Raw genomic sequence first — 25,020 nt, 5'->3', positions numbered from 1 at the left:
GGGGCGCTGCGACAGTTGCGGGGCGCGGTGGCTACTTCAGTGTGGGCTGCGGCTCGTCGTCGTTGTCCCGAGCGCGGCCCGGCGCTGAGGAGAGACGAGCGGAGTTGCTGCTCGGCCGCCCGCCCGCCCGCGCGCGCGCTGCCTCCCCCTCGCCATGTCGCTGCCGGTGTCGGGAGCCCTGCGCAGGGAGCTGGCGGATGCCGTGTCCGGGGCTCGGCTGCTGGTGGTGGGAGCCGGCGGCATCGGCTGCGAGCTGCTCAAGGATTTGGTGCTCACCGGCTTCAACAACATCGACGTGGTGCGGCCCGGGGCCGGAGCGAACGCCGGGCGGGGAGAGGGAACCGGGGCCGGGGAGCAGATACGGGCTTGAGGAAAGCGGATCGGAGGGAGCCGAGCGCGGCCCGCTTTGCGGGGGTAGAAGCAGGTCGCGGGGCCGCCGGGGGAGCGTGCGCCGTGCTCCCTCCTCCCCTCTCATTGTGTGTTTTCAAACTGCTCCTGCCCGCCAAAGCTGCAGGGACTAGGGAGGGGCTGCCGCGTCCCGCAGGGCCCCCTGCGCGTGGGCCTCCGGCGCTGGCGGGAGAAGAGGTTACAGCGGGTGGGAGAGGTGGGAGCTGGCTTGGCAGGGCTGATGGGGGTGGCCTGCGTTGGGCGGGTGGGGAGCAGTTACCGCTTGTGTAAAGAGAAACCCTGACAGAAAATAAATAAAGTTTCAAGCCCGGGAACCCACAATATAAAATCCAGTGTAACGATGGTGTGTGCGCTTTGCGTCCTGTAGGGATGGGCTGTCCAAAAAATACTAAAGACTCGAGTGGGATCTCTCGCTCTCCAGGAATTCAGAAGTGTGTTCTGAGAATTCACTAATAACATCTGCATGGCAAGGCATCGCTGTCTGTCTTTCCCCAACAGGGATTGCGCAGTCACATGGTGAAGTAGAAGCCTCACTTTCCCGAAAGCTAGTAGGCAAAAACGCGCGTGGGAAATAGCAAATCCTGTTTGCCACTTTTCAGCTGCCCCCTTAAAATCTTAGCAAAACGTCGGTGTTCATTTTTCCTTAATGCTTGCTGTCTTTTAGTAGAGATGTTAATATCTAGAATAGACTGCTGTTGTAGTCTGCTGGGTGACACTAAAAGCGAAATATGTGGGTGGTGAAATTGTATTTTTAGATAATGAGTTGTAAAATTGTCAGTCTTGAAAGTCCAGTCCTGATACTTCCTTCAGGCTGTTGCTTTCACTTTTGTTTCGTGATGTGAATCTCTAAACTGGAGGATAGAAGAATGGGTACACATGAAAAAAGGAACTGTTCGCACTTTTGGCAGAAAATTAATGTCCCCAAATAAACCTGGTTTTCCGCTCTTAATTCATTACTATCATGTAATGTAGTTATAAAGAGGTTTTTTTAAAAAGGCAAATTATAAATTTAGCAGGTCTTAGTCACCTGTCTTATTTCCATCACTGTTTTGATTTGTCCGCATTTGGCCATAAACAAAGTTTGAAAATGTTGTGTGGAAAACAGATTTTAAGTTTAGTTCTGAGAAGTTTTGTTCATGTCCAAACTTGCTTAACAAACTAAATTAGGAACTTTTATCAGAAATCATGTTTTGACACTTGGCAAATGGTTTCCAGACCCATAGCCATGTGCAGCCCGTAGTACATTATTCCACAAGCAGTCCCATTTATTTCAGTATTTTCTGGATGGAGTTAACATTAATATTGTGTCAGTGAACCAAATCTAGGAAAGACGACTAAGATAAACATTTTTCTTCATTGTGAGGCATTTTTAGTGTTTTTCTCACCTTGTTATTGGACTCTTGTTACCCCTTAAAAATAGCAAGTACTTTTGTTCCAAAGATTGGTGTGGCTGCCTTGGAAAATCACGGTTTATAAGCCAGGTAAATTTTCCATTGGCATGTTTAGTATTTTGCTTGTGCCCCTGTTTTAGGACCATGGCCAACTCTATTAGCATACATAGGGGTTGGATCAGATCCTTAGTTTTGTTCCCTTTACTCTCTCTCTCTCTCTCTCTCTCTCTCTCTCTCTTTCTTTTTGACAGCAGTTAGAGAGTGTCTATCAAAATTTGACTATGGAGGAAGGGGCTGAGCAGTGGACAAAGAGAATGAGAGCAAAGCTATAATTATTGTGCAAAATAGTTTTGTTATTTTACAAGGAAATTATTTTTGTCCAATATCAGTAAATGAAAATGTAAAGAAAGGTTCTTAGGAATTAGGACAGTGTCAATTTGGCCATGTTGCACAACTTGGATATTTTGTGGCATGTGTGTTTAGTCTACCTGATGGCATGAGTAGGCATTGATGTCAGCAGGTTTGTCTAACAAAATTTGATTGTTGAAAATAATTTTGAACAATCAAGTTAGGTGACAGTGTTGAACGTGATTCGTCATCTGTGCTGCTTGCTAAGTTATGGTCAGCATTGTCACGCAACTGAGTTTTTCAAAACCATGTTCAAATGTGATCAGTTTTTGATATACAGACATGCTCAGTGGAACTACTAGTTTGTGTAATCCCTGTATTAGACTGTAGTGAAGGTTACTGTGTCAGGATGTAAACTGAAACCTACTAAGCTACACATTCAGCGGGAAAAAGAGAAATAGAAGCTACTGCATACCTGAAATGTGTCTGAGTTAATATTGGTTTAAGAACTTTAACTTCTGCACTTCGTATTTTTATTTTAACTGCAGCCATAAATCTAGCCATAGAGGGCTTTTTATTCAGTTAATAAAGTATATGGGGTAAGAAAACTACATAATAGTAAAATATATATTGTTCATGAGCAGAATTCTTGCAAATGTTCTTCATTTGCACGTGGCATTGCTAATTTTCCACACCATTTTGAACATATCCTAAAATACAGAAGGATCAGAAATTGGAGCTTTCCTACTAACTAGCATGCACATTTTTAATATGTGGTTCAAAGTCACATGTCTGTGCATTTTTCATTTTTCCCAGGGATTCTTTCTGCATTATCTAACTCTCGCATCCTTAAATTGTGAACCTTATCCTAGCTATTAACATTACTGAACATGTGCAATCACTGTAACTGTGCAAGAAGATAACCAGTTAGATATGTAGGTGATCATTTGTATGTACAGGTCCTGCAGCTGTCGGTGTGCAGATGTAGTAATTGTGCATATGCACAGATCTGAAAATTTGAGCTTTAAAGTCCATGTATATCAATGCATTTAATTGTCCTGGTCAGTTAAGTCTAGTAATTTTAACATTTTAAATGTAAAATCACATTGTTTTTATTAATTAAATTTATAATTCAAAAGGCTTGGGTTGTGCTTTTTTTTTTTTTTTTTTTATTAAGTCAGGGTGGAGGGGTAGAAGGTGAAATGAAGCTGTTCCTGAAATTCCTGGTCTTAAATGTTGACTCAGCCAGCTAGAACAATTGTGGTTTTCATGTTTTTATTCATAAATGCACATAACTTTATTTGATAAATTGCAGTAGATCTGAAAATTGTGCTCTCTGAAGATAGCATGAAGAACTCTATTTTAATGTTACATGTGCTACTTTTGGTCTGTTTAGTTTGTAAATGTGAAATGGCTGTCTCTTATGCACTTATAGATTGATCTGGATACTATTGATGTCAGCAACTTAAACAGGCAGTTTTTGTTTCAAAAGAAACATGTTGGGAGGTCAAAAGCACAGGTAAGGAGAAAATTTTGAAAACTGAACTTTTTTCTAATGAATATAATAAACATCTTTCATGTTATGAATGTAATTTTAAAATAGTTATTGTACATACTAGATCAACATCAAATTCATGATTCATATATCATATGATATGTAATATTCTTTTCTGCAATAATTGATGGAGTAAGTATTGATACAGTATTTCTGCATTTAAAAAAAATTAAAGCCCAGTATTAATGCGTAGTGTTTGCAGATTTGTTGAATCTTGAATGTAAGGTAGAAATATTGGACTACCAATTGTTTGTTCTTTTTCAGGTGGCTAAGGAAAGCGTGTTACAGTTTTACCCAGAAGCTAATATTATAGCTTATCATGACAGTATCATGAAGTATGTTTGTCTTAAATTTTATTTAAATACTCTTATTTTTGGGAATTTCATATCTGTATAAATATCTAGTTATTTAAAACTGGTATCTTGAGGAGATTTTATAAAATTACTAAATATTGAAAAATTAGCTATAAATGTCAGGCTACAACAAACTGAGTGACTTCAGTTTGGGCATGAATTTATGAATTTTATTTTAATGATATTTATTCAAATGTTTGTATCCAATTTCTCCTTTTTTTCAACCATTGTGGAAGTTTTCTAGAACAGTGTTACTCAACCTTTTTGATACCAGGGACCAGCTTTCTGCCTTCCTAAACTCTGTCAGAGAGATTGCAGGCCGGTGCCGGTCCACAGACTGGTCGTTAAGAAACACTGTTTGTTCTAGAACATTGAATTCTGCTTGGGCCTCGGGTACTAATTGGATAAATGTGTAATTTGAATACTTTTAAAAAGTATGTTGAGTTCTTAATAAAAACCAGAAGATACTTTAACATGTATGGAGATTAACACATTTGCATATTCTACTCTTATACATGTGAATATGATTTTTTTAAAATCATAATTTGACCCTAGCTCTGTGTCAACAGTTAACATTTAAAAATCTAGTTAAGAGTTAACGTCTTTAATGTACTATATCAGTACAGAACCAAATACATCTTTCCATAAGATGGAGTAATTCTAAGGGTTTCATTTGTGTTTTTCAGGTTCCTTCAATGCCATGTTTTATGTTGTGTTAATGTTAATTGTTGACACACAGACATTTAAATCTTTATTAGCTTTACCATTTTTCTTGGTTCCTAAAATTTTAAAACCATTAAATATATTTTCCAGAATATACTTCTCTTCTCCCATCAATCCTTTTTCCCTGCCTTTCCAAAAAAAAAAAATTGGAAGTTTTTTCTAATTGGGTTACAAACGTGTTAGATGGGTTAACAGTTAATGTTATAACATTTACTAAATCAACATCGCTACAGTATTTGGTTTAGAATGTTAACATGCACATTAAAAGATGCTGTCAAATACATTTTTTAGTTCAACTTTTTGTTTTGCTTTCCCTTTATTAGCTGTAAAAACCCTTCAGCATTTGGAAAATTTCTTTGCATATTAAATTTGCCTCTTTCACTACCAGACATTAACATTTCCCCCGTGTTCCAGTGGAATTGATATGCACATCGTGTTTTTTGTTTACAAGTTTTTTCATAGCTATTAAAAGGGGACTTGTGGGATATGTAGTGCATTCTCCTCCACTGTGGCTGAAAAGATTTTTGTGTGAATCATAATTGTCAATGTTGTTAGAAATTTGCACAGTTCTGGAAGTACTATTGGTGAGTGAACTACTGCTCCAGAGCTTAAAAGGAGAATTTTCACCCTGCTTTGGATCATGGGGGTGATTTTTTTTTAAGTGGAACTACAAAGGACATTTCCCATTGGACAATAGTTTTATAGACTAACTAATTGTCAGTAATACTAGGAGAGGTAATAAATAATACTGTTCTGTAAAAGTCGTTCTTTATTTTAACAGTTGGTGGTTATGCATTTTGTTTGTGCATATATTGTTTCTATGTGTTTAAGAACTTTACTGAGTAATAATACGCATATTTCCCTACCTATAAGGATAGGAGTCTGAATGACCATATCTCAGTTGGAGAGAAATTAAAACTAAATTTGGGGGGGAAAAAACCCTTCCAAAATAACTTCTAACTAATAGCATTTTTAAACAAAAAAGGTCATATCTTTAAAGTCCACTGTTTGGGGCCACTAAGTCCAGATGGGAAGCTTGGAATAGCTCCTTTTGAGTAGTATAATGTTCCCATTCCTAGCCCTGCAGTGTTGAGGAATATGAGACTTTAAATTGGGCAGAGGACAGGTGAGATAGTTAAAGGTGAGTGGTAAACTTAGCTTAAGTCTGTGGAACTTATCATATGGATATTATTTCTGTTTACATTGTTTGTGTAGAATTTCTGCTGTGCCATAATAACCAAAAGCCATTTAATAAACTGGTTTTAATATTTTTTCTTTTCTACAGCCCTGACTATAATGTAGAATTCTTCCGGCAGTTTACATTGGTTATGAATGCTTTGGATAACAGAGGTGAGATTTCCACTTTTTTTATGGCTTTATTTCTGAGATGAAAGAAATGTGACCTGCACATAGAAGGTAGAAACCAAAAATTACTGAGTTCTGATGTCAATTCTGACGTTAATGCTCTTTGCAGCCTCAGGTAAGTCACTCAGCCTCTGTCTCTGTCTCACCACCTGCAAAATGAGGTTACTGCTTACCTACTTCACTAGGGTGGCTTTAAGGTGTACTTCATGTTTGTACAGTTTGGACTTTGAAAATGAACAGTGGTGTATATGTAAATGCTAAGAATTAAAAGTGTGCCCCCCATGGTAGGAAGGTCCCCATGATACATAACTACATTTTAGTTGGCATTTTCTATGTTAAGAACAGCTGTCAATATATGGTACTAACTGAAAGATTGGTGTTGTGAGAGAGGCAAGTGTGTATAATGAAATGAGGTAGGTGCAGATATATATTATGCAGGAGGCTGGTCTCCAACCTTTCCAAAGTCAAACATTCTCTTTTAGTTAATATTCAAATTAATCCTGAATGCTTTCTCTTCCAGCTGCACGTAACCATGTGAACAGGATGTGTCTGGCTGCTGATGTTCCTCTTATAGAGAGTGGAACTGCAGGCTACCTTGGACAAGTAACAGTTATCAAAAAGGTTAGTTGATATAACTTTTTGTTGTTGTTTGAGTCATTTATTCTTTCGGACAGCATAGGCTGGATAATGTCCTTTATGTTTATTGAGATATTGCTAACATTGTCACTTTTTAATGATGAATACCGTATTAGTAGCCATCACAGTGTGACTTACGGAAATAGTTATCTTTTTCTGATTCTATAGGGAGTGACAGAGTGTTATGAATGTCATCCTAAACCAACTCAAAAGACTTTTCCAGGCTGCACAATTCGCAACACTCCATCAGAACCTATCCACTGCATTGTGTGGGCAAAGTATTTGTTCAAGTAAGTAAACATATTTTAAGAAAAGAGCGATCACACTGCACACTGTTTTCTAATTTCTAAATGTATCGCCAACAACAAAAAATCAAAATAGGCAAATTAAAAATGACTTTACAGCATCCTTTTTTCTTTTCCAAACTTCTACCACATTTGAGGAATGCACTGAAAACCTATTGATAGCTTGCCCGATCTGTTTCACTTAATGATAGAACAGACTCTAAAAACAGACTGATATTCTAGTATCACAGAGAGAAACTGGCAAAAAAGTTTTAGGCACATTGATATGGGTTGATTGGAGGTGTGTTTGCCTATTGCTTCATTATAAATTGTGTTTTGTGGGAAGCCAATGAATATTTGCGACCATAATTACTTCATTGATTGAAGAAATTTGCTGCCTTTTTAGAGGCACCAGCTTACTTCAGTATAAATAAAAGTGATAGACACAGTATTGTTGGAGTTATATAAATGAGGAGGTAATTTAAGAGAAACTTGGCTTTACAGCTCATTTGTTTCCATTTAGCTTTGTGTTGTGTGTTGTCTTGCTGAAAAGAACATAATTTAAGATTAGATGTCACCTGCAAGATCTCAGTGTGACCTTAGACTAAATTTCCGAGCTGGAGATTTATTATTTAAAAAGTTTTCTCTTCCTTTCATGTTGACTGGTTGATAACAGTAAAGATCGTAAGCTTTGAGGGATATGTGTTAAAGGCAGTACCCTCTCAACAGACATTTGAAAGGCAACAAATACTAACTCCCCCTGTGCCTTAGTTTGTTTTCAGTTATAAACTGCATTACATGATACAGTTCTGTGGTGACCTAGAATCCTATTTTTGACGCCTCTGACTCAAGGAATATTTCCAACACACCTCTGAACAACATACTAACCCACAGAGAGCTTCTTATCAAGACTACAAAAAGAAGGATTCTGGGTGAACTCCTCCTGAAGGTCGAAACAACAGACTGGACTTCTACATAGAGTGCTTCCACCGACGTGCACGGGCTGAAATTGTGGAAAAGCAGCATCACTTGCCCCATAACCTCAGCTGTGCAGAACACAATGCCATCCACAGCCTCAGAAACAACTCTGACATCATAATCATGATGATGACAGCACCTCCTTTGTCAGTCTTTTTGAACAGGTTGGAATATGAACAAGAGGCTGCTAGGCAGTTCTCCAACACCACTTTCTACAAGCCATTACCCTCTGATCCCACCGAGAGTTACCAAAAGAAACTACAGCATTTGCCCAAGAAACTCCCTAAAAAAGCACAAGAACAAATCCACACAGACACACCCCTGGAACCCCAACCTGGGGTATTCTGTATGCTACCCAAGATCCATAAACCTGGAAATCTTGGACGCCCCATCATTTCAGGCATTGGGACCCTGACAGCAGGATTGTTTGGCTGTGTAGACTCCCTCCTCAGGCCCTACGCTACCAGCACACCCAGCTATCTTCGAGACCCCACTGACTTCCTGAGGAAACTACAATCCATCGGTGATCTTCCTGATAACACCATCCTGGCCACTATGGATGTAGAAGCTCTCTACACCAACATTCCACACAAAGATGGACTACAAGCCGTCAGGAACAGTATCCCCGATAATGTCACGGCAAACCTGGTGGCTGAACTTTGTGATTTTGTCCTCACCCATAACTATTTCACATTTGGGGACAATGTATACCTTCAAATCAGCGGCACTGCTAGGGGTACCCGGATGGCCCCACAGTATGCCAACATTTTTATGGCTGACTTAGAACAACGCTTCCTCAGCTCTCGTCCCCTAACGGCCCTACTCTACTTGCGTTACATTGATGACATCTTCATCATCTGGACCCATGGAAAAGAAGCCCTTGAGGAATTCCACCATGATTTCAACAATTTCCATCCCACCATCAACCTCAGCCTGGATCAGTCCACACAAGAGATCCACTTCCTGAACACTACGATGCTAATAAGCGATGGTCACATAAACACCACCCTATACGGAAACCTACGGACCGCTATGAATACCTACATGCCTCCAGCTTTCATCCAGACCACACCACACGATCCATTGTCTACAGCCAAGCTCTACGATACATCCGCATTTGCTCCAATCCCTCAGACAGAGACAAACACCTACAAGGTCTCTATCAAGCATTCTTACAACTACAATACCCACTGCTGAAGTGAAGAAACAGATTGTCAGAGCCAGAAGAGTACACAGAAGTCACCTACTACAGGACAGGCCCAACAAAGAAAATAACAGAACGCCACTAGCCATCACCATCAGCCCCCAACTAAAATCTCTCCAACGCATCATCAAGGATCTACAACCTATCCTGAAAAACAACCCATCACTCTCACAGATCTTGGGAGACAGGCCAGTCCTTGCCTACAGACAGCCCCCCAACCTGAAGCGAATACTCACCAGCAACCACACACCACATAACAGAACCACTAACCCAGGAACCTATCCTTGCAACAAAGCCGGTTGCCAACTGTGTCCACATATCTATTCAGGGGACACCATCATAGGGCCTAATCACATCAGCCACACTATCAGAGGCTCGTTCACCTGCACATCTACCAATGTGATATATGCCATCATGTGCCAGCAATGCCCCTCTGCCATGTACATTGGTCAAGCTGGACAGTCTCTACATAAAAGAATAAATAGACACAAATCAGACATCAAGAATTCTAACATTCAAAAACCAGTTGGAGAACACTTCAATCTCTCTGGTCACTCGATTACAGACCTAAAAGTGGCAATACTTCAACAAAAAAACTTCAAAAACAGACTCCAACGAGAGACTGCTGAATTGGAATTAATTTGCCAACTGGATGCAATTAACTTAGGCTTGAATAGAGACTGGGAGTGGTTGGGTCATTACACAAAGTAAAACTATTTCCTCATGTTTATCCCCCACCCCCACCCCCCACTGTTCATCAGACGTTCTTGTCAACTGCTGGAAATGGCCCACCTTGATTATCACTACAAAAGGTCGTCCCTCTCCTCCCCCCCCCCCTCCTGCTGGTAATAGCTCACCTTAAGTGATCACTCTGATTATACTGTGTATGGTAACACCCATTGTTTCATGTTCTCTATGTATATAAATCTCCTGACTTCCACTGAATGCATCCGATGAAGTGAGCTGTAGCTCACGAAAGCTTATGCTCAAATAAATTTGTTAGTCTCTAAGATGCCACAAGTACTCCTTTTCTTTTTGTGAATACAGACTAACACTGCTGCTACTCTGAAACATTACATGGTAGGTGAGTCTAGCTTCCTGTTGAGCCAAAACAGAGAGATAGAGGTGGTTTTTGATAGTTTCTTGTCTTTTGTTTCAAATATAAATTCCCAGTCATAAGTCTTGGTGTTCCTTCAAGAGGTTAGGTCATGCAGCCATAAAACAAAATTGCCATGAGATGAATTTTTTTATTCTGGAATTTTTCTGTTCATAGGAAAGATAAATAGCTCTACTGCAGGATGGGACTAGTTAATTTCTCAATCCATGTTTGTAAGAACCTTCCATTTGGAATTCTATTCTTTGCTTTATTTCAGCTCTATAGAAGTGCAGACTCTGGACATTTTATTTTCTTGCCCTAAAACTGTGCTACATTACCCAGGGTACAATATGAACGGTTGAACAGCTGTGTCCCCTCAATTTTCTAGCCTGGGTGCCTTTTACCCTGCTTCACTGTGAGAATCACTGCTCTTGTGCCCACACACAGCCTCCAACATGTAAATTACTCCCAGCTATATTATATGAGTGCTATGGCCAGCCATTCTTGAATTACACTTCAGAGAAACACTAACAGTTTCCCAGTCCCAGACTTTCCCCAGAAGTGTGCCCTCTCCTGGACAACACAAGGTCATATAAAGTCTTGCACAAATCTTGTTCTCCTAACGTTTTGTTCAGCGTCACGAACAACCTCCATTCCCGAAGTGTTCATAAAGCTGAGGTTCTACTGTACTTGTGCTTCTAATTGTGCTTACAGATATACAAACAGTTTTTATGGACTGAGTTAAAGACCCTTTGACAATTGGGTTCTGTGTTTCCTAATGTCATGTTCTACAAATTGTTCTCCTCTTCCAGACTTGAAGACTACTTTTAGTAAGTAAATCCAGTAAGAATTTATCAAAACAGACTATATCAAGTGCTTGCTCATGTTTTTCCTGTTACAAATTTAAGGAGAAATGGGTAAGATTACATTAGTTCATACATTTGCTAAACAGAGATCTTTATTATCGCAGGAGTGGGTGGGTGAGATTCTGTGGCCTGCATTGTGCAGGAGGTCAGACTAGATGATCATTATGGTCCCTTCTGACCTTAATATCTATGAATCTATGAACTGAAGTTTCCTGAATACTTCAGTCCAAACATACTGGTTTAGATAAAACAATAAAACAAGTTTATTATAGAAAGAAATAAAAATTTTAAGTAACTACAAGTAAGGAGGCATTAAAGTCAGAATTGATTACAAAGAAATAAAAGGTAAAAACGCAACTAATACCTAACTTAACAAGGTAAGAGCATTCAAAGCAAAAGGTCTCTCACCACATGTTCTGGCAGTCTTACTGGCTGAATTCCTTTCAGACAGAATTCCCCCCTCAGTCCAAAGCTGTTTCTTTGTTCCTCAGGTGTTGTGGTCACTGTGAGAAGAGAGAAAGGGAGGAACAACTTGGGGTATCTGTTCCTCATTCTTATCCTTTTCCTCCTCTTTGAGAATTATCTCCAGCTGAGATTCAGGAGACAGAAAGTCTGTGGGGACAGGAACCTCCAGCTGTTTCTTTACCAATGTGTAAATTTCTCCCTCTCACCCTTTTTTCTGCCAGAGAATTGCCATTTAACCAGGTGATGATCTATTTGATTCCTTGACACCTGGCTGAGGTGTCAGTTTGCCTTTTGTATCTGAGGAACTGGTTTGTGACTGCTTCCCCAGATTTGGAATATGTTTTAATAATATCATTCAGTAGAATCTTATAACTTTATATACAGTGTTGGCACACATATTGTACTGGGACAATAATGATCAGCAAATTATGAGTTTTCATAATATCATTCAGTAGAATCTTATAACTTTTTATATACAGTGTTGGCACACATTGTACTGGGACAATAATGATCAGCAAATTATGAGTTTTCAAATACCACCTCACAAGGCATACTTTATGAAATATTTGTCATAGTTTTGAAAAAGGAATGAATATAGGAGTTCCAACGGTCACACTGTGTATGGCTGACTTTTTAATTAGCCTGTTCTTTTATCAAAGGATGCTCCCCCTCGAAGAATATTTTCTGTATCGTTTTGGGGGTCCAAATAAATTTGGTATATACATCATACTTCCATGCTATAGAAGCTCTGAGAAATTATCCTGTTGTGGCGTCTCACAATATAAATATTAGACTGTGCTAAATGAAATTCTCATAACAAAATATAAATATCCTAGATTTAACACAGCTGTGATAATCAAGTAGAATAGACTGGGATAAGTAAGGTTTCAGAGTAGCAGCCGTGTTAGTCTGTATCCGCAAAAAGAACAGGAGTACTTGTGGCACCTTAGAGACTAGCAAATTTATTAGAGCATAAGCAGGAATCATAACATCAACAACCGGGAGGAGAACACTTCTGCCTCTCTGGCCACTCAGTAAAAGATTTAAGGGTGGCAATTTTGCAACAGAAAAGCTTCAAAAACAGACTCCAACGAGAAACTGCTGAGCTTGAATTAATATGCAAACTAGATACCATTAACTTGGGTTTGAATAGAGACCTGGCTGGGTCATTGCACATGTTGAATCTATTTCCCGAAGTTAAGTATCCTCACACCTTCTTGTCAACTGTATTAATGGGCCATCTTGATTATCACTACAAAAGTTTTTTTCTCCTGCTGATTATCGCTCATCTTAATTAATTAGCCTCTCATAGTTTGTATGGCAACTTCCACCTTCTCTATATGTGTATATATATATCTTCGTACTATATGTTCTATTCTATGTATCCGATGAAGTGGGCTACATGCTCTAATAAATTTGTTGGTCTCTAAGGTGCCACAAGTACTCCTGTTCTTTTTGGGATAAGTAAAGCATCTATCACAAATTTTTTATGACAGGCTTTAAAAAACCAGGTATAAAGAAGGAGCTACTTACTTAACAATTCCTTATGATAATCTCATGTTTTTGTTTTTTTTAAATACATAGTCAGTTGTTTGGTGAAGAAGATGCTGATCAGGAAGTATCCCCTGACAGAGCTGATCCTGAAGCTGCCTGTGAGTGACATAAATCAGTAACTTCATTGTATCTGAGTTGTGTTAATCAAAATGTCTTAAGTTTTACAGCTAGTTGTATGATATTTAATTAATGTTAGTCTATTAAGAAACGATCCTGAGAACTGTCTACTTTCCCTTCTCCTTTTGGATTCTCTGATGGGCCAATGGATTGCAGAGGGAAAAAACCTCTGAATACTTCAGAGACAGGTGAATGTTCAGTTTTATTCCCTGGATAGCGTTAGTTTATCCATGATGAAAAATATGTTGGGTCACAACCTGCTTTTTTTAAATTCAAAAACATAATCAACCTTTTATTTTATAGGGGAGCCAACAGAAGCAGGAGCAAGAGCATCTAATGAAGATGGTGATATTAAACGTGTTTCGACTAAGGAATGGGCTAAATCCACTGGATATGATCCAGTTAAACTTTTCACTAAGGTAATAGTTTTGCTCCCGATAAGTATTATTGTTTGAAGTGTGTGAATTACTATAGACTTAACCGAAAATTTTCAACTTGGATGCTTAAGTTAGCAGTCAAATCTGATTATTTAAGAAAAATAATAATCCTGATATAACACTGAGGCCTTGTGTACACTGCCACTTTACAGTGCTGAAACTTTCTAGCTCAAGGGTGTGAAAAAACACACCCCAGAGCGATGCAAGTTTCAGCGGGGTAAAGTGGCAGTGTAGACAGTGCAGCAGCGCTGGGAGCTACTCCCCTGGTGGGGGTGGTTTGTTTTTTTACAGCTGGTGCCGCGACTACACAGCCACGTTAAAGCGCTGCCGCAGCAACGCTTTAACATTAGTAGTGAAGACATACCTGAGAGTAGTTCTTGGTGTAGCATCGTGGTCCTACCATGTATACTCCTTTCCCTGTGCTCCAGTGGAGGGACAGTTACCAGCTGCCTCTGTTGCACCAGAGTAATGACTAAATTGTAGTTAAATTTACATCTGATTTAGTTATTTTTAAAGAGAAAAAATTCAAAAACTATTTTTGAGCTCTGTGAGAGCCCCTCCAACATAAGCAGATGCAGTCTGAGTATGGGAAGGTTCTCCTTTATGCTCTGGGTGCAACCATCCCAGGAACAGGGATGTAGGTGCTGTTTCAGAGTCCCTCCCCAAACAGTTGTCCCTAGTGGACAGAAGTTAGGAACAGGCATGATACGGACTGTGATGTTAAGCAGTACAGACTGTTACCATGGTCTTTAGAATTAGATCACTATTTAAGTTGACATATAGGTAAAAATGCCCTTCAGCACACGTTCCAATATTTACGACTACTTCAGTGTGTGTTTGTGTGTGGTATCACTATTCCCTTGACACTTCATGGATGATAAAATATTTGGGTGCTAACTACTATTTATTTTAATTTTACATAAAATAGTTAATGTTTTAGAAGGCAGGGATTGGGAGTAACTTTTCAATTTCTATTTCCCCTTTGTGCTTTCTTGAGGTGAGGGGAATTGTTATATAATTTTAATCACTGTGGCTGAAAGTGCTCTCCGGTAGAGAAACACAAACTGTTAATCTTAAAGTAGATTTAAAAATGAAGTAAAACAATATCTTTACTCTCCTTTTAATTTTTCATGTTGTTTTGTAGCTTTTCAAAGATGATATCAGGTATCTGTTGACAATGGATAAACTGTGGAAAAAAAGGAAACCTCCTGTGCCATTGGATTGGACTGAAGTACAGAATCAAGGTAATCTTTTTTTTTCCCTTTTTTTCCCCCTTTTGTGTTTTGTTTGTGCTTTGTGGTATACTTTAAATATTCAACCATATAAAGCTGTATGCACTTCACATACCATTGTAACTATTTAAAAATATTGATTTTGACATTTAATTCTTTGAAGATCTGCTGTTTCTATGGAGAATGAAAATGCCTTTCTAAATTTGACTTGCCCTTGCTATTTCAGGTATTAAGTACATAATTCTGTAGTTCTCATTTTAAAAAACTGAAGCCTCATAGAATATGCTGATATCTTCAGCTGTAACAATCAAGTGGTGTTAAAACTATACTTCATTCTTGACAATAAAAATGTCTCAGACTCAGATTGTCTTTGGTCTGCCTTCTGTGTTTGTATTATTTACAGCAATTTTGAGTTTTCAGCAGTCTTACTGATATGAATATACTAAAATTTAGCTTTTGAAAATGAAGACGTAAGTGCAGATTTGTTATAAACTATTTCAGCCACTCTAGTTTATGGCTTATAATTGCATGTTTTCTAAATGGAGTACAATTTTATTAAAATTGGCAAATTTGACATCTTTAAAAAAGACATCTATGAAATTCCTAAATATTTGTAATCTTAACTTTTTTTTTTTCATTTTGAAGAGAAAAACATGTCTGATCAACAGAATGACTCCTCTTTAGGCCTGAAAGACCAACAGGTTCTGGATGTCAAGAGCTATGCACGTCTGTTTTCAAAGAGTGTTGAAACTCTGAGAGTTCACCTAGCTGAAAAAGGTGATGGAGCTGAGCTTATATGGGATAAGGTTAGTTCAGAAGATGTATAAGAACTGGTCATATGCTAAGTAAATATGCTAATCAGTTATTAAAGGCTTAGTTTGATTCTACAGTAGCACTTCTAGGAACAAAAAATAGGTGTGGCTACTCATGTGAATGCCTATTTGTATTTAGTCTTTAATAGTTATGTACAACAATAGTTAAAACAGTCTGGCAGATAAAATTGTACAGTGCAGGTAATTCCATAATAAAGTACATATATTTGGGGAGTGCAGGGCTGCTGTCCACTTTACCCATCCTGGCCCACAGCCAACCTGCTGCTAGGACCTTGCCCTCTCCCTCCTGAATGGGAAGGTGGCTATAAAAGAGCAATGGATTTACCCATGGTCACATTCAGCGGAAGGATCAAGTATTTGGAAGTAAAATAATTACTTTTAAAAGTTGACATATCTGCTAGAGCAGTGTGGAGCAGCTTTGCCACTGCTAGTTGTGGCTTTTAAAATAATTGTACTTTGTTAGTCAGGAGAGAGATATGGTAATACGTTTTATTGGACCAGCTTCTATTGGTGTAAGTGACAAGCTTTCAAGCTTGTCCCATCCACCAACAGAAATTGGTTCAGTAAAAGATACTATCTCACCCACCTTGTGTCTCTCACAGCTACAACAGCACTTGAAACAACAATGGAAGATACTGAATTCTAGTCATATCCATTTAATTCCTCTCCAATATAGACCCTTACACAGAGGTAAGGATGGAGCCAATTACTGTGTAAAGCTAGTGCAAAACTCTAACCATAGACATCTGATATATTATGAAACTTTGTTAAAGAAAAGTGAGGAACAGAAGAGTTGATCTGGCTATTGTCTGAACATCAGAAATAATGTGATCTTGTCTGTGAGTTGTGGTTATCTGAGTTGAAATGAACAGGGGAGAGTTTCTTTTTAAAATGACCTCACCACACTTTTAGCAGTGGGGGCCATTGTCTGGCTTATCAGAAAAGGTCAGAGAGCAACTTGCTGTGGCATCTTTATGTCAGGTCAGTGTGGAGATGTTAACCCATTCTCCCCATGTGACCAGAAGAAAGGAGGGACTGTTTATGTCCATGCAGATTGGCCCAGACAAGGGGGATTTATTTTATTTTTTTTGCCTTCCCCACAGCTGGTTGGGTGCTTTGTTGGGAGCAAAAAAAAGTTAGTGGGGATTAGACTGTGATGTCGCAACTCATTATGTAAGCTTGTGGCGGTTGTCTCATGCAAGTACTACATAGGGAAAGGATGCGGTGATCAGATAAAGGACTCCTAAAAGGAGTGGAAACAGGCAGGGGTTCAGGACTCTTGTGACTGGTACAGCCGGGAGTAAATCCATTGCTCTTGTATAGTCCTCCCCCCATTGGGGCAAGGTCCTAGCCGTGGGTTGGCTGTGGGCCAGGATGAGTAAAGTGGGGAATGTGGACAGCAGCCTTGTACCCTCCCAGTTATATGTACTTGATTATGGAATTACCTGCACTGTACAATTTTATCTGCCAGGTACTTCCAGATGTTTAGGAATAAAGTTTCAGCCTAATTAAACCACATCCAGTGTCTTGTGTCCTTTTTCTGGCATAGCCAGACAATAGTCTTTCTGCAGTAGACTTGTATAGTAAAAGATCTGGATTGTTGTACTGCCATTTCTGAAAAAAATGTGGTTGGAACAAAGAGCTGTTAATAGAAACAACATAGAAGAAGAGTCAAAGGTCAAACTGAATTATCGGTGAATCCAGTAATGTCAATATAATATGAAGAGACAAAATAAAAGATATAACCTCACTCACCTTGTCTCTAATATCCTGGGTCTGGCACAGCTACAGCTACACACCATACAGTAAAATATAAACGCAGATTTTTAAAAAAAACAAACAGTTAAGATGTCAAATTAGTAATAGATAATATAAAGTCTTAATTGGAAATACACTTTAAAAAAATTCCTACTAAAGCGCTAATCGTGCAAGCTGCTATGCATCAGCATACCATCAGGATCTTCACTTAAATGCCAAGTCATAAGTTCAAGACTGTTTTTCTTCATAGTTGAAAACATCCAACATCAAATACAGGAAAATGCATTATGGTGTATTTTAGGGTCTTACCATATTGGCAGTTGTTTGATAAAAGTAGAATCCTGAACTCCATGGTTTGGCTCTGATGTGAAGGAGAAAGAACCTTTATTTTTCATTGGATGGCAATGTGATAGAGGAATGGTCACAGATTTGGGAATTAGGAGGTTCTGAAATCTAATCCTGGCTCTGTCACTGACTTTCTGTGTAGCCCTGGGCAAGTCACCTCCCCTGCCATTTCTTAGTTTCCCTATCTGTTATTGGAGATAAGACATTTACCTACTTTCAGGGATGCTGTGAGGATTAGTGTCTAGACCTTGCTTTGAACATTTTTAAAGCATTATGTAAATACATTTACAAAATGAAAATACGTCGTATTTATAATATTTGTTTAAAGTACAACAGTGTCTAAAAGTTGAAACATAATATCTGAAAGAAGAAATGCATCAATTATAATTACTGAGTATTGTACAAGATCTCTCAAATTGTCTGTATTTATGGTAATAGACTTCTGCAAACATTTCTTCCAATTTAAAATCTATTCTAAAATGTTTTGTTAAACTTGTTGGCAGGATGACCCATCTGCAATGGATTTTGTTACTTCTGCTGCAAACCTCAGGATGCACATTTTCAGTATGAATATGAAGAGCAGATTTGATATCAAGTGTAAGAATAAAATTAATAATGACCTCGTTAAATGAAGTATTTTTCTCTAGCACTCTTTTAAAGGTTCATGCACTGGAAAAAAAAATCTACTTTTGCTTTTTTCTTTTTTTTGCAGCAATGGCAGGAAATATAATCCCTGCTATAGCTACAACTAATGCAGTGATAGCTGGTTTGATAGTGCTGGAGGGTTTGAAGATTTTATCAGGAAAAATAGACCAATGTAGAACGGTAAGCGAGATAACATTTTTGCTTTTGTTTTGAAGTTATTCATTATATATTTGACCCTCATTTTTTTCCTTCTTCCTCAAAGATTTTTCTGAACAAACAACCAAACCCAAGAAAGAAGCTACTTGTTCCTTGTGCATTGGATCCTCCAAATCCCAATTGTTATGTGTGTGCAAGTAAACCAGAAGTGACAGTGAAACTTAATGTACACAAGGTTACTGTGTTGACATTACAGGATAAGGTAAAGACTCTGAAACCTTAACTGTCATTTTTTACTTAGCCTTTGCTTTTTTTTTCAATTTAAATCTAAGGTTAAGTACACTTATTGTACTAAAAAATTTTGTTGATGTTTGAACCCTTTTTATTACGGTATGTATGTCAAGATTAGCAATTATGATACTAAGAGGAGAAAGGGGAACACAAACTAATTAGATATACTTTTTAAATTGCATTTTAAAATCTGTAAGGGAAGTTTAAAGACAAATGTCCGTTTCAGAGATGAATTTTGTTAAGAAATAGAAAATGAAATAAAATTCGTTAATTGTATTGCTAGTAACACCTCAGATTATTAAAACTGACTTGTTAAATCTATGTCCACTTTTCAGAGTATATTTAAGCTGTTTACCTTTTTCTTTTTACTTTGAACTTTTCTTATCAAGGACAATAAAACTAGATTAGTCGGTTCACTTCTATTTTATTCTTATTAGTAGTACTGTTACTATAGTGCCTAGGAGCCCCAGTCATGGATCAGGACTCAGTTGTGCTAGGCGCTCTATGAATACAGAACATAGATGTTCCCTACCACAAAGATCTTCTTTACAATACTGTCGCTGTATAGGAATGATTGAATTTTGTACATTTTCAATGGAAGTGATAAAATCCATTATAACATGATAGCTATTTTAACATCCTGTCTCTTGTTGAGTATCTTAATATTAGATTTTAAAAAAAACTACCTGAACACCTAAAAGAGAGGGCCCCAGTTACATAATTTAGTCGTTTTTTGTATTGACTGGGTTTTGAGATTCCAGTTATGGTGGGGAATTTAATTTGATCAGATGAATAAGATAGATTTTTTTAATAGGCTTTAAATGCAGATGTCTCAAGAAGAAGAAATTATTGGTCTTAAAACAGAGTATTCAATATTTATCACTTTTATCCTTTCAGATAGTGAAAGAAAAATTTGCTATGGTAGCACCAGATGTACAGATAGATGATGGAAAAGGGACTATTCTCATATCTTCAGAGGAGGGAGAAACAGAAGGTATGTCCATACTAGCTTTCTGGTTCGTTTGAAACTGCATTGAGTCCAGATGGCTTAGTGTAGTGTTGTTTAAACGTCTTTATTAGTAGTCTTGTGTATAAAACAAAAACCTCCCCAGAAGTTATGCACAAATGTATTAGAAGATATTAAGGGTTAAGTTGGATGCAGAGTGATCAGGAAACTGAATCAAAATGTTTCTCTGTTCCATTATTCTTCTGTTATGGCAAGGTATTGGAAAGATCATAAGGGTTACAGTGTGTAGATAAAAATGGCATATAAAGGAATGAGAAGATTCTGAATCTTCTGGCTTTTATGCTTTAAACTCTACCTATAAAACTTTAACGTATATTTGTACCTTTTTGAATTTTTATAATATAGGTAACATTTTATTTAAAGTAAATCAAATATACTTTACCAGTCTCATTTTCTTACAGTGAATTACTTGTTTTTAAAAGCAAACTCCTATTCATTGAAGTACTAGTACTAATTCTAGTACTTACCATAATTTTTGTAAAAATTCTGTTAAATATCTCACTATTTTTGTAGCAAATAACCACAGGAAGTTATCAGAATTTGGAATTCGGAATGGCACTCGGCTACAAGCGGATGATTTCCTGCAGGACTATACCCTGTTAATCAATGTGCTTCATAGGTAAAGATTTTGGAACATTTGTTTTCTTACATATAATATATATTCTATAGTATTGTTCTAAGGCGAATTTTAAACAAACAAGTTTAAAACATTAAGTGACTAAAAGGATATGAAGACTTTGATAACAAGAATGCAGTGTATGCTCAAAATAAGTACAGCTGGTGGATCTCAAAGGAGAAAATAGGTATAGCTTTCTGGACTGTCATATCAAAAACTACTAACTAAATGGAAGATAGATGACTATTTAACTACCTGTTATCAGAATAAAGGGTTGCAAGTTTGGTGCTCAAAATCAGTAGTCAGTTGAAAATCTTGGCCTGTTTTATTTACTGTGTAGAATGCTCCAAGAACCAAGGTAAACATAATTATATTGTGGGGAAGCTGAGTAAATTATTTACATACTTATAAAATAGATTCATTCACTCGGCATTTGTGATGAACACAGAAATTGGGCATTTAAATTGAAGGAAACTCTGAGGGAAAAAAATTCAAATGACTATTTCCCTCAGTGATGTTCTTATTTGAAGAGGCATTCCCAGGTAGGCCATTGAAGCAAGGTGTGTATGTGAATAAAAAAAGCATGTCAGTCAGGAGGGAGCTTGAACAGCTTTTCCATTTATTATCATTTTGTGATAATTACATGTTGCTCTCTTAGTAGTGGATTCAGATATGTGGTTTTGTTTATGAAAAGACCAATGTGGATGCTTACATGTTTGATTAAAAGCCTATGGGTTTTTCCACAGTGAAGATCTAGAAAAAGATGTAGAATTTGAAGTTGTTGGAGACAGTCCAGAAAAAGTTGGCCCCAAATCATCAGAACCAATTTCTAAGAACATTACCAATGGTAGTGATGATGGAGCACAGCCATCAACTTCAACAGGTAAAGAATACTTATGCGATTGAATTAAATAGCTTCTTTTACTAGAAACCTACCTGTTTGATTGTGCACTACAGTTAAAACATAAAATAAGTGTCCTTTACATGATGACTTAAAGCTAAGTCCGTTTTTGTAATGTGAAATAGCAGTGGGGCCCAAGATACCTATTATGAAGGCATCTTATGTGTGTATAACATTATAAATAGTAAAAAATGCACCTTTGAGACTATCATTAAAAATGTTAATATTTTATCTTAAATGTAAACTTTTAAAAATCTGAACTACTTGAATAGTTTTTCTTATAAGGAAGATGTTGTTTAACTGCAAAGGATTTTGCAGGCATAGAGCAGTTAAAGGACTAGAGTGTCATTTGCAATGATTGTGTAAAATAGACTCATCATGTTGTCATACTGTATGTTGGTGAATAAATAAAATTATTTTTGTGAACCCACACAAAGCAAATACTTCCTCTGTTACAGCTTTTGAACCGGTTGATGCTGGTGGTAGTTTGACCAAAAAAATCAATTATATAGATAGATATATACACACACTAATAATATCTAGCTCTTAAATTTTATAGCGCCTATCAGCAGCAGATCTCAAATCAGTTTCATTCTCCCCATTTTACAGTTGGGGAAACTGAGGCACAGGGAAGGATGTGAGTTGCCCAAGGTCAGCCAGTAGGGCAGTACCAAGGCTGTGTATAAAACAAAGTCCAGTGTTCTGGGCATTAGGACACACTGCCTCCTTTTTCCCATTCTAAGCAAAGCATGGTTAAAGCAGTATTTGCTAACCAGAAAAATATCCATACCTTCTCTTGCAGTTTTAGAATGTCTGTCTGTCTGAAGGTATCCTAAATAGTTTAAGAAATAACTCAAATGGATATGGGACTCTAAAATTTAAGTTAAGATATTTGAAACTTCCTACTATGCACTCAGAGCTGGCACAGAAGCACAGATTATATGAAACTGAAAGCTTGTTTTATGTAGAAATTATTATACGTGTTTTCTCTTTTAAAGTTTTTTGAGAAGTTCATATGACTTCCGTGGTTCTACCCAAAATATATGTGCAAAAAAGTGATCACTTGCCCATGCCACTTAATTTATCACTTTTTCTAAATTGAGAATAAGCATTAGAGCTTGGTCAGAATTATTTCAAATTTAGATAGAGGCAGTTTTTATAAGTACTTCAGAAAAAGTTTCTACAGTGTATTCATACAAAAAACATGGTTCTTCAAAGGTAAATCTGCTTTTCTAATGTATCTTTTCTGTTCTCCTCTTTACATGTTCCATTGTCATCTTTTTAGCTCTTTGTTAACACAGCTTCCCGTCTATTCTTTTTCTCTATGCCTGGTTCTTTTTCACTCTTATGGACTATGACTGTTAGTAGAAGTTCTAGTTCATTCACTAAGAGTAAAAGTTGAAGATGGACTGGGACTCAAGTGTGTAATTATTCTTGACTTAAAACACCTGCACATAGGGCATACGTGCATTTCATACTGACTTTGCATGTGCACAAAGATCTTGCCAATTAACCCTTATCCCAACAAAAAAGTATTGGGCATTCAAGGGTGAGAATGGCTTATCAAAAAACAATCTGTTCATTTTTGGCATTGAAAGCATTTTTCTATTTTTGTGCTAAGTGAAATAGTCAGTTTTTAGAGTATACCAATTGATTATTTTTTTTTAGCTCCAGATCAAGATGATGTATTGATTGTTGACTCTGATGATGAAGGTCCTTCAAGCAATACTGATGATGATATGGAAAATAAAAACCGCAAGAGAAAACTAGAAGATAGAGAGCATGTCAGTACAAAGAGAATGCGTTCAGACCAGACAGAAGAGCAAGATGACATAATAGCACTAGATTGAGTGCAAATACCCAATGATAGAACGATCTAGATAATGTAATACAATAAGATGTTACTTTGGGGTGTGTTAAATGTCCAGAACTAGACTTTTTTATGGCCTTTGTTCCCAGGGAGAATCACACCACTGGCTTACAGAATTTGTGTCCATTCCTCTTGATGGTAAAGCACTCATTTCAATAGAATCTTAGAAGTTTTCCAGTATCCTATATTAAATGTAGTAGAAACTTAGTTTATAAATACTTAAACATAAGTATTTGCTTAAACAGTCATGAAGACAAAGCATGTTATTTTTATGTAAATACGTTTAGATATAATTCATTAGGACAAAACTACTTTTGTTTAGGAAAGGGTCATCATTTGAAACCCAGATTTATAAATATGTAGATTTTTATTTTGGCTAGACATAAAATATTTTTAGCCTAGATCTAACCATTTTTCACACCCTCAACTAATATGAGATAGCAGATTCTTTAAAAAGAGAAATAAGAAGTGCTATGTTTAAACTCTCTGATCTTAAACATCAGCTGGCACTGTGTACATTACTGTAAAACAATGTTAATTTACTCAAGTTTTTCAGCACGTACTGCCTGGTATGTCAATGTAAGAAACAAATTTTGTGTATTGTTACAGTTTCAGGTTATTTATATTTGCTGTTTTGTAAAACTCAAATACTATTACTATACTGTACATCTCATGGACCAAATAAACGACATCTGAAATACTTGCTATATCTGTTTGCACAGTCCAAGTTTATGTGGAATTCTGGGATATTTTACCATGTATACAGTCTTCATAAATTAATACTGTACTATTTTCATTTTTGAAACATGATCTCATAGTACAGAACTTAAAAATTAATTTGTTTGAGGTAGAAGGGGAATTTTTTTAATAAAACTTTTATGTCAATATTTTTTTCCTGGACAATCAATTATTGGCCTATTCAATGTGAGCATTTAAACCAGCTTTTTCCAGGTTGTAATCTCCAATGGATATTGCCACTTCATGGCTTTGGAAAGGGCTGGCACTGGGCTTCATGTGGTTCATTAGATTACACTAAAACTACTGTTATGGATTTCTTTCTAACAAGAAGTTCTGTAGTTCAGTTTGGTATTTGGAAAAATTACTGTGTGGTAAATGTGTAAGTTTTGGAACAATATTTTGAAAGTATTAAATTGTTGTTCATTTCAGTAGCGCCCAAAGTTTGCAATATGTCTGCAACATATTCAACTTGAGGTGAAGATTTCACACCTAAATCAGGATTACTACTATTTTACCAAAGTTATTTTCAAAATGGAAGATCACCAATCTTATTGAACCAACACTGCTTGCTTTAGTATGACTAGTGTTAGCCCTACAGAGTCAATAAAATTGACCAAATGAGTTCTATTATTATGGCTTGCACGCCAACAGAATTTTAAATGAAATTCTCAGCAGAATCTGTTGATTATGATGTGCAGTACAGAAATAACCCTACTTAATGTTCAGATTCCTGGTAGAGTGTCTGGGCTGTGACATCTACATAAGCTACTTTTTCAACTGTAAACAAAGCAAATGATATAGATGCCAACAAGACAAAAGTACAGGATT

General features: G+C 37.3%; 1 protein-coding gene across 1 annotated transcript; it reads left to right on the top strand.

Annotated features, from left to right (window-relative positions):
• Positions 1-44: 44 nt before the first annotated feature.
• Positions 45-24,154, top strand: UBA2 (ubiquitin like modifier activating enzyme 2). The gene is made up of 17 exons (XM_084644377.1): positions 45-298; positions 3,583-3,666; positions 3,967-4,037; positions 6,064-6,128; positions 6,664-6,764; positions 6,948-7,069; positions 13,257-13,324; positions 13,647-13,762; positions 14,925-15,024; positions 15,658-15,818; positions 18,452-18,545; positions 18,661-18,773; positions 18,856-19,011; positions 19,938-20,034; positions 20,581-20,686; positions 21,430-21,566; positions 23,253-24,154. The coding sequence occupies exons 1-17, from the start codon at positions 155-157 to the stop codon at positions 23,432-23,434; spliced, it is 1,917 nt and encodes a 638-aa protein (XP_084500503.1). The 5' UTR covers positions 45-154; the 3' UTR covers positions 23,435-24,154.
• Positions 24,155-25,020: the final 866 nt, after the last annotated feature.

The sequence above is a fragment of the Lepidochelys olivacea genome, assembly GCF_965140295.1.
Source record: "Lepidochelys olivacea isolate rLepOli2 genome assembly, chromosome: 12".
NCBI classification, from domain to species: domain Eukaryota; kingdom Metazoa; phylum Chordata; order Testudines; family Cheloniidae; genus Lepidochelys; species Lepidochelys olivacea.
This window is presented reverse-complemented; position numbering and strand designations above follow the sequence as displayed.